General features: G+C 46.0%; 1 protein-coding gene across 1 annotated transcript; it reads left to right on the plus strand.

Moving 5' to 3' along the window:
* Positions 1–807: 807 nt before the first annotated feature.
* LOC309527482 (keratin, type II cuticular Hb2-like) lies at positions 808–10523 on the plus strand (the record flags this gene model as incomplete). Its single annotated transcript, XM_082214315.1, has 9 exons — positions 808–921; positions 2136–2344; positions 3797–3861; positions 4529–4620; positions 5070–5234; positions 6548–6673; positions 7242–7462; positions 10109–10140; positions 10264–10523. 9 exons carry the CDS (start codon positions 808–810, stop codon positions 10521–10523), a joined length of 1284 nt encoding a protein of 427 aa, XP_082070441.1.
* Positions 10524–10842: the final 319 nt, after the last annotated feature.

The following is a 10842-nucleotide window of genomic DNA, read 5'->3' on the forward strand; positions in this document are numbered from 1 at the left end:
ATCTACACTGCCCACTTTTTGAAAGGAGAGATGGGTGCTCTCTGTATTCTCCCATAATGCTTGGTCACGTACCCTATGCATTTGCAACAATACAACTTTACTTATTGTAAAGGCACAATAAGCCTCCAGCATATTCTGTTCTGAGGAAACTAACCCTGTCAATGTTTATTTGAATTTTCCTTCTTTTCTTCCTTCCAGAGCACAAAATACTATTCCAGGCACTAATGTTTACACTTATAGTATACATGTAGCAGAATGTGCTTGGGAAATCAGACATAAGAAATAAAAATACAAAATATTTTTTTCCAGGATCACTCCATTAGCATAGCACTTGCTGGCTGCAGGCAGGAGCTAATGGATAGGCGTTGTGAATTCACCGTATTTTTCGCTCTATAAGACGCACCAGACCATAAGACGCACCTAGTTTTTGGAGGAGGAAAACAAGAAAAAAAAATATTCTGAATCCCAGAAGCCAGAACAGCAAGAGGGATTGCTGCGAAAGCTGTTCTGGCTTCTGGGATAGCTGCGCAGCCCGCATTCGCTCCGTAAGAAGCACACACATTTTCCCTTACTTTTTAGGAGGGAAAAAGTGAGTCTTATAGAGCAAAAAATACGGTAAATGCTGCCTGTTCCTCTCTCAACTTAGAGATAGTATTCTTTCAGTGTCAATCCCTGCTCCCCTCTGCAAATATATTCATCTGCCTTCCTTACAGGGTTGTTGTAATGGATACAGAAACAACATATGTAAGGATCTGTTGCAATGGCAGATAGGATAGTCCTCATGCAGAACTTTTCTGCAAAACTGATATGGGGGTTTCAGTCCCAGTGAAATCCCTTTGCATGTGTTTTCCTCCTTATGGATACATCCAAATCAGCTACATGGGAGAAAGGCATGGCCGGGGTGGCCCTCTATGTCACATGGTACAAAAAAGAGTGAAAATAATGCTCTCTGATACCGTAATCAAGGGGTGATGACATTTTTTAGCTCAAAGACCACATTCCTTTCTTGGCAACCTTCTGGGGGCCACCTGTTAGTGAAGGTTAGAGCAAAAGTGGGCAGAGCAAGGAATGGGAATTTTACTTTTTAGGCATAGCCTGGTTTATTCATATCTCACACACCCCTCCCTATCCTCTGCCCAGGCAAGCAAGCTGCATTATCAAAGTTTTAGAACATATTCCAGCTAGGCAAAAACATGCAAGGGAAGTGCAAAGAAAGGCTGGTGTTGCTCAGAATTGGATGTGGCCTGGGGGACTGTCAAGGACCAGATAGGGAACTCCAGAAGGTCACATGTGGTCCACCCAGGACATGGGAATCCTCAACCCCAATCTATGCCCTTATAGACATTCTGTGTTGTATGGAGGCAGATCAGCAGAAGCATTTCTCTGCACATATATCTGCCTTCTCAACTGAAGTACATGTAGGACCTTCCTGTGTCTGTATCACAGTGCACATGGGGACCAGTTCAAAGTGCATAGGGGTTTGGATGGTTGAACATTCCAGCCAAGCATTTTTCTCCAGTTTAGTTTCTTACATTGTTGTTTAGTCATGTCCAACTCTTTGTGTCCCCATGGACCAGAGCACACCAGGCACTCCTGTCTTCCACTGCCTCCCGCAGTTTGGTCAAACTCATGCTGGTAGCTTCGAGAACACTATCCAGCCATCTCATCCTCTGCCGTCCCCTTCTCCTTGTGCCCTCCATCTTTCCCAACATCAGGGTCTTTTCCAGGGAGTCTTCTCTTCTCATGAGGTGGCCAAAGTATTGGAGCCTCAGCCTCACGATCTGTCCTTCCAGTGAGCACTCAGGGCTGATTTCCTTCAGAATGGATAGGTTTGATCTTCTTGCAGTCCATGGGACTCTCAAGAGTCTCCTCCAGCACCATAATTCAAAAGCATCAATTCTTCGGTGATCAGCCTTCTTTATGGTCCAGCTCTCACTTCCATACATCACTACTGGGAAAACCATAGCTTTGACTATACAGACCTTTGTTGGCAAGGTGATGTCTCTGCTTTTTGAGAAGCTGTCTAGTTTCTTACATAGCATGTGAATAAATGACATGATCAACCAATACATCACCCTTTTTAAAAATACAAATAAAAAATGGTCTCCCTTAAGCTGCTTTTGCTCTCCATTCAGGTCCGGTTCCTGGAGCAGCACAACCTGATGCTGAAGACCAAGTGGGACTTCTTGAAGGAGAAGAAGCGCCAGAAAAGCCACATGGAGCCCCTGTTTAGCGAATACATCTGTAGGCTGAGGAAGGAGCTGGAGTGCCTGGAATGGGAGAGGAATCAGCTGAAGGTCGAAATGAACAATTGGAGAGAAAGCATGGAAGGGAACAAGAAGAGGTGAACTCCAGGGCTGGGTTCAGCATTTTTCTTCTAAGTGGCCTGGTCTGAGGTGGGTCGCAACAGCAGCATGGCTGAATAACAGGGTTATTCTCTGCAGGTTATTCTCTGCATTAGGCCCACCATGTTTTCCTCAATGAAGTGGTAAATCTGGGTTCAAGGTAGATTGTTAAAGGTGCTGGGAACTGTAGCTCTGTGACGGTTGAACTACAGCTCCAAGGATTCTTTGTGGGAAGCCGTGTGGTGTGAGTTGCACTGCTTGGCAGCAGGTGGCCATTGGCTCAATGCTCTCAATGCTCACATTGAGAACTCTTCAACTTTTTCAGACCTGGCACCCACCTTTAACCCAATCATGCACTGGGTGCTGAAAAGGTAAAGGACCCCTGACAGTTAAGTCCAGTAGCAGACTCTGGGGTTCCCATGCTCATCTCACTTTACAGGCCGGGGGAGCCAGCGTTTGTCCTCAGACAGTTTTTCCGGGTCATGTGGCCAGCATGACTAAGCCGCATCTGGCGCAATGGAACACCGAAACCAGAGCAACGCACGAAAACGCCGTTTACCTTCCCACTGGAGTGGTACCTATTTATCTACTTGCACTTTTTGGTGTGCTTTCAAACTGCTAGGTTGAAAGGAGCAGGGACCGAGCAATGGGAGCTCATCCCATTGTGTGGATTTGAACCGCCGACCTTCTGATTGGCAAGCCCAAGAGGCTCAGTGGTTTAGACCACAGTGCCACCTGCATCCCCAATGCACTGGGTGACCCAGTGCCAATAGATATTTGTATGGTGGCTGTGCTGCTGTTGTGACCCACATCAGACCAGGCCACATGGGTCATGATGACCAATGGCCCAAACTCCTGTTCATTCATTCATTCATTTCCCACTTTCCCCCAACTGGCTACATGGGCATATGCAACTGGCTACATTTTCTATATGCTGGGACCTTTGCATGAGGGGGGCACCTTGAGTCATGTGAGCCATGGAGCCTGTGCCTAGAATATGAACAACAGGGCCTGCCCAATACATTTTGCTGCCCGATGCAAAGGAATGATGGTGGCTTCCTGACACCACCACCATTCTGTATACACAAACCAGCCAGACAGGCAGTTGAATCTTATTCCAACATTGGTGATGGGACAGCTGGCTAGCTTAGACAGTGCAGGGCAGATCACACAAAACTCACTGCTCTGTCTTCCAACAACTTGTTGCCACTCCTTGCCATTGCCACTACTCTGCCTAATGTTAGGGCCAGCTTTGATTAGGAAGTGGTCCAGCCTACCCATAAGTGGACTATTTCAATGAGACCCCAAGCCTTAACAAGTCACTATACGGCTAGTCATTTGAGGACATAATGACCTTCTATTTAGAAAGGCCTTCCTTTCTTTGTGGTTCAACATGGTGATATTAATTATTAGTCACTAACGCACAAAGTCTGTCTTTATAACCTCCCCAGGTTTGAGGAAGAATGCAGTCGAAGGACCTGTGCTGAAAACGAATATGTTGCACTTAAAAAGGCAAGTGATGGGCCATATTTCTGCTAAAGACCTTGAGAGAATTGTTGGTGGTTTGTTGGTATGGTATCAGAATGGATCAGATGTAGAGAAGAAGTATCGCAAGAATATGATCATTTTGTTCTGGAGAACCAATGCAGTGTAGTGACTTGACCAAAGGAGGTTAATCTGTGGCCTTCCATGTGACGAGGGACTACAATTTCCATCATCTTTCCCCATTGCTCATGCTGCCTGGGGCTGATGGTAGCTGGAGTCCAGCAACATCTGAAAGGCCTCAGGTTCTCCTTCCCTGGTCTAGGTGAAGACTCAAAAGACCTGGCTTGAAGCACTTCAAGCAGATCAGTATTTATTTATGTTTTATTGATTTTTAACAATGTCTTCATGGATGCTTTTGATGATTTTATTATAGCTTTGCATATTGTATACCAGCTAGATAAACCTTTTATGAAAGTGCAAATTATTCATAAATGCCCTGAACGCAACCAGAACAATGAGGGTAAGCAACTGGATTTTTAATTCTTTATTGACAAAGGACTCGGTTACATCAGCTGTAACCGAGTGCAAGTGATGTACAACAATACTCCTCACTAACTAGCTGTCTAGGCCACCCAGATAGTAGGAGCTGTGATGAAACGTTGCTTCAGCACTGTACCTTTTTGTCTTCTCCTAGGAAGTGGATTGTGTCTTCATGGACAAATCACAGAAAGAAGCCAAGGTGGAAACTTTAATGCAAGACATCTGCTTTTACAGAAATACATTTGAAGAGGTAACAAGGAATGTTTATATTTGATCATGCTGCTTGGTTGTCATCACAAAATGGTTCCCATGGTCCCATCTGGAAGGTCAGAGGCTCCCCTCCCTTCTTATTTAAGATGAAGTCTGTCATCCTAAGAGCCCCTGAAATAAGTGGAAATAAATGTACCCTTCTTGACTTGTACAGCTCAACTGATATGTACACAGGGTCATTGTCACACCTGAATGTGTACCTCAACTATTTGTGTACACAGGCATTCAGATTGTATACTTGTTGAATATTATGTGTGAATACCACTTTATGTAGACATAAACATGTTTAAGGTCTAGGTGCAAGCATCCTTTTTTTAGACTTAAAAAAACTTATCCCAAGTAAAACAGTTTACTATCCAACTCAGAATTGTGACATTAAAAAGGAAAATTCGACAGCCACAGGCTGAATGTGTTCTGTGTAATTCATAGGAAATATGTGAGTTGCAGTCATGCATCTCAGACACTTGTGTCACAGTGAAAATGGACAACAGCCGAGGCCTGGATGTGGGCTGCATCATTGAAGAGTTCCACCGTCGGTACGAAGACATTGCCTCCCGGAGTCGAGCCGAGGCTGAGGCTTGGTGCCAGTGCCAGGTTCATTGATCTGTCTTCTTGAACATCTCCGTTATATATGTTTGTGTGTGTGTGTGTGTGTGTGTGTGTATTTGTGTGTACCCCATACTAGCCATTACGACTAGGTAAAGGTAAAGGGACCCTTGACCATTAGGTCCAGTCGTGGCTGACTCTGGGGCTGCAGCGCTCATCTCGCTTTATTGGCCGAGGGAGCCGACGTACAGCTTCCAGGTCATGTGGCCATCATGACTAAGCCACTTCTGGCGAACCAGAGCAGCGCACGGAAACGCCGTCTACCTTCCCGCCGGAGCGGTACCTATTTATCTACTTACACTTTGACGTGCTTTCGAACTGCTAGGTTGGCAGGAGCAGGGACCGAGCAACGGGAGCTCATGGGGATTCGAACCACTGACCTTCTGATCAGCAAGTCCTAGGCTCTGTGGTTTAACCCACAGCGCCACCCGCATCCCATTACGACTATGCTCCACCTAAATAGCCCATGGCCATTATGACTATGCTCCCATAGCCATTACGACTCTGCTCCACCTAAATAGCTGGAGACAGCAATGCGTCTCAATACCAGTTGCTGGAATAATACAGGCGAGGGGGAGTACTCTTGTCATCAAGTCCTGCTTGTAGGTTTCCCCAGAGGCTTCTGGTTAGCCACTGCGATGATAGGAGGATGATGGACTAGATGGACCAGCTCCTCCTCCTCCTCCTGGTTGTTTGTTGCATTTACAGTATATCCCTCCCTTTTCTCCAAGGTCTTCCCCACAATAACTCTGTGAGGTAGGTTAGGCAGCGAGTCAGTGACTGGCCCAAGGTCACCCAATGAGCTTCGTAGTTGAGTGGAGATTTGAACCCTGGTCACCCAGGTCCTAGTCTGACACTTTAACCACTACACCACATTGGTGTATTAGTCACCTAGTGACAATAGTTTTCTGGGTGACACAGGTAATAAGGCTGGAATCACCTGGTATGCATGCCATGGGATGACCACCTAAAACAGCTTCCCTCTGCCAGCTTCTCCTTGTTGGTTCCATAATGCAGGCCAGCCTTCCTCAGCCTGGTGCCCTCCACCAGATATTGTTGGACTCCAGCTCCCATCACCCCTAGATAGCAAGGCCAGAGCTAAGGGATGATGGGAGTTGTAGTCCAACAACATCTGGGGACCCACAGGTTGAGAGCCGCTGGTGTAGAGGAACACTTGCCTGTGATAGGTGGCATCTATAGCTCAGTGAGAGAGTATGTGTTTGGCAAGCAGGTTCAACTTATCCATATGGGTTTCAGATGTATTGGTATTTTGCTCAGCCACATCAATTCTCTCCTTGCAGTACCAGGAGCTGAGGACAACGGCTGCCAAACACTGTGACAATCTACGCAATGTCAAGGATGAACTTGGTGAGCTGACTCGGATGGTTCACCGACTGCAGTCTGAAATCTCAAATGTCAAATCCCAGGTGAGAATGACCAGTGGAGCTTGGCTGCAACAAGACCACCACTATTGTTGAGGAGTGTCATAACGGTGATGGGCTAATATTAACAGTTCTTGTGGCTGATTAACACATTGTCATCTTAAGAAGGGGATATGTTATTCAAGACCCATTCTGCCTGTGTTGGAAGATGAGATAAGGTTTGTTTCATTATGTGCAATCCTTAGTGAGTTGGATGTGTGCTCCAAAACATCCAGATGAGAACTATCTTGTTCCCTTTGATGTCCATTGGGTGGTACCTAACACATCTCCTAAGTGCAAGGAGTTCCACTCTGCAATGGAACTTCCCCCTCTTCTCTCCTCCTTTGCCTCCTGAATCTGTGCCACTGGACCTGAGTGTAGAGTGGTGCAAGCCTGGGGAACAGCCACTCACAAGCTGTTCAAGAACTTTTCTCATGCCACCACCCATCTGATAGTCATGTGAAAACCAAAGGAGAATGGAGATTCATCTTAGACTGTTCATGCTACGGAACCTTGTTGTCGTGTGCTCTTTTCTTTGTCTCTCGCCTTCCCTCTGTGTGTTCTGTGCCGACAGCGCTGCAAACTGGAAGAGGAGGTAGCTGGAGCTGAGGAACGTGGGGAGATGGCGGTGAAGGATGCCAAATGCAAACTGGCAGGTCTGGAGGAGGCCTTGCACAAAGCCAAGCAGGACATGGCTTGCCAGCTACGGGAATATCAGGCCCTGATGAACCTCAAGTTGGCCCTGGATATTGAGATTGCCACCTACAGGAAACTGCTGGAAGGAGAGGAGTTCAGGTGAGACTCTTCTGGACCCATTTGAAAGTCTATTTTAGAAAAACTCCCCCAGAAAAGCAAATGTCAAAGTTTCACTGCAATATTAAGTGTGTACATTTGTTGATTTGTATAATACAAATCAACCTATGGCATGCACAGATATGCAAACTGTACAGTTGTTGGATGTAACACGTGAATACCCTTATTGTGCTGTTTCTGAATTAATCTGCATAAAAAAGATCCGCACAGGAAATCTCCAGATGAATACATATTTGTAAACATGTTTCCTTTGCAAACATACATTCCTATATCACTTTATTTCAAAATGCAGATTTCTAAATATATTTTATTTCAAACTATGCTTTTAAAAATGCACCTTGATGTGTGTGTGTTTTTGGAGGGGCTGGTAACTGTATCACAAATAGGGATGAAGGTTATTTTTGTTTGGTCCACATTTTTCAGTGAACTGACTTAATTCACATCTCCCAGACTAATACTTGGCTTGAGATGTAATTAGTCTTCAGATCTCACACTTCTCCAAATTCTGTGATACAGTTTTCAGCTCAAAAAACCAGGAGCTGTAGCACGGCAACATCTGGAGAGTCACAGGTTCCCCACCCCTGCCATATACTTACCGTATTTTTTGCTCCATAGGGCGCACCGGACCATAGGGCGCACCTAGTTTTTAGGGGGGGGGGGAAATAAAGGGGAAAAAATTATTTCCCCTCCAGGTTTGCGGATAGCTACCTGAAGCCCAGGGAGCACAGCGGAAGTTGGCACTGCGCTCCCCGGGCTTCAGGCTGCAGGCTGCTATCCGCAAGCCTTCAGAGCCCGGCGGGAACTCCCGCCGCACTCCAAAGGCTTGCGGATAGCTTCCTGAAGCCTGGAGAGCCAGAGGGGTCGGTGCACACCGACCCCTCTCACTCTCCAGGCTTCAGCAAAAGCCTGCATTTGCTCCATAGGACACACACACATTTCCCCTTCAATTTTTTTTTTTTGGGGGGGGGAATGCGTCCTATAGAGCGAAAAATACGGTATGTTGTGGGGCAAGGGAGATTCCAATTCTTGCAGGCAGCTAACAGAAGGCAATGAGAGTGTTAGTCATGCACTGCACATATAAAGGTCCACAAGCAAATCAGTAATGATTCAAAATTCACTGGAAGACAGCTGGTTCTCCATCATTTATCCTCCTTTGCCATATGCAGCCGCAACAGAGAACCTGTTCTGTAGGCTATGCTTTCAGTCTATCTAAGATGGTAGCAACACACACACAAACACGAAGAATGTACACCTGGAATATGCCACAGAATCCACAGAATCCTTTGCAATGTACAGAAGTTCCATAGCATAGATGCAGAGGTTCCTTGACATTTATTCATGTGCAAAGCACTTCGTAAAAAGTATAGAAGCAAACACAACAAAGTATATATGTTCTGTGTGCGTTTTTTCCCAATGCACAAGTGATCAGAATAAAGGAGGGGAGAATGAATGTAAAGTGACCTTGTGCCAAGCCAGATTCTCATTTTATTTTTCTTACATGCTTAAAAAACAACAGCAGCACAATGAGAAAATTTAATACAAGAGGATTTAAACTCACCAATTCTACAAGCTAGAAGATTTTCTGTTAAACATGCCCCCAGGTGGTGACAGGTAGCATTCACAACATGAAGGACCTGCTAGTTTGACTTTTCCCAGGCTTTTTCCTACCTGCACTTGGGTGGTGACTTTCTCATTGAGCTCCCATTGCTCTGTCCCTGCTCCTGCCAACCTAGCAGTTCAAAAGCACACCAGTGCAAGTAGATAAATAGGTACTGCTGCGGCAGGAAGGTAAACAGCGTTTCTGTGCACTCTGGTTTCCATCACTGTGTTCTGTTGCGCCAGAAGTGGGTAAGTCACGCTGGCCACATGACCCGGAAAGCTGTCTGTGGACAAACGCAGACTCCCTCAGCCTGAAAGCAAGATAAGCGCCGCAACCCCATACAGTCATACCTCAGGTTGAAGTAGCTTCAAGTTAAGTATTTTCGGGTTGTGCTCTGCGGCAACCCAGAAGTAACGGAGCACATTACTTCCGGGTTTTGCCGCTCGTGCATGCGCAGATGCTCAAAATGACATCACGTGCATGCATGGAAGCGGCGAATTGTGACCTGCGCACGCGCAGACGCGCAGTCGAGGGTTACACTCTACTCAGCATGCGAACAGGGCTCCGGAACGGATCCTGTTTGCATCCAGAGCTACCACTGTAGTCACCTTTGACTGGACATAACCGTCCAGTGATACTTTACCTTTTATCTTTTCTCACTGAGAATTTACTGCTGTGGGTGCTGTTTAATGGTGGCCTTTGCCAAGTCATTGTTTTTTCTGTATGTTGTCCCCCTATCTGGGTAGTTCTTTAAAGGGCCGTACCTAGACAGACAGACAGTAAGTAAGTCAGTCAGACAGACAGACAGACGGACGGACGGACGGACAGACAGACAGACAGACAGACAGACAGACAGACAGACAGATAGATAGATAATAGACAGACAGATGGATAGATTGACAGACACACACACAGAGAGAGAGAGATGCTCATATACATGCACAACCTATTTCTAGCTATGAAACTGTTGGTGATTTAGGCCTAATATTCAGCTAATGAGATATTTCAATCTATTTAATTCCTTCTAGGATGGGCGATGGAGAATGTGCTGTGAACATCTGTAAGTACCTCCAAGAGATGCCTCCAGAAATGCCATTGCTAATTTAATTCATTTATTTCTGTTTTTGTGGATCCTTTCTATATATTTCATCATGTGGTCCCTTCCTTCCCTTTCCCTCCACAGCTGTACAGAGGAGCCAGGGCGCCGTTGTGTGCAATCCTGACCACCACTGTGGACCCGGAAGATGTGGGCACATCATGACAAATGGAAGAGATCCCTGCAGCCCGGCAGGTTTCAAAAGAGGCATGGATCCCTGTGGAGAAGCGGGTCTCCCATGTGGAGACAGCCATACCCCTCCTCCCGAAGGATTTAGCACCCAGAGTGTGAAGAGCTCCAACGTTAAACATGTAGCAGCAGCTTCTCCTTGCGGATCAAGAGGTTAAATCTAGACTTTGGGTTTCTGCATGCCTGAAGTTGTTGATTCAGCATTTGTACCTTGACTCAGCAATTCTTGTACTTTTCAGGACAATCCTTGGGGACAGGTCCATCCACCTTTATTGGCTCCCTAATCTTATGTCACTTTCAATTCACAGTGAATTCTGAGTATCAACCAACTTCTGCATATCCAGGATAAAGACTGTTGCTATTTTTGTGGTCCCTTATTCTAAGATCAAACGGAGGTAAGGCTGGAGCCCCCAGGGGCTTTCCTCCAGCTCCAGTTAAACCCCTTGATCACCCAAAACACTGATTTTAAGAGGATGT

The sequence above is a fragment of the Podarcis vaucheri genome, assembly GCF_965113315.1.
Source record: "Podarcis vaucheri genome assembly, chromosome: 2".
NCBI classification, from domain to species: Eukaryota; Metazoa; Chordata; class Lepidosauria; order Squamata; family Lacertidae; genus Podarcis; species Podarcis vaucheri.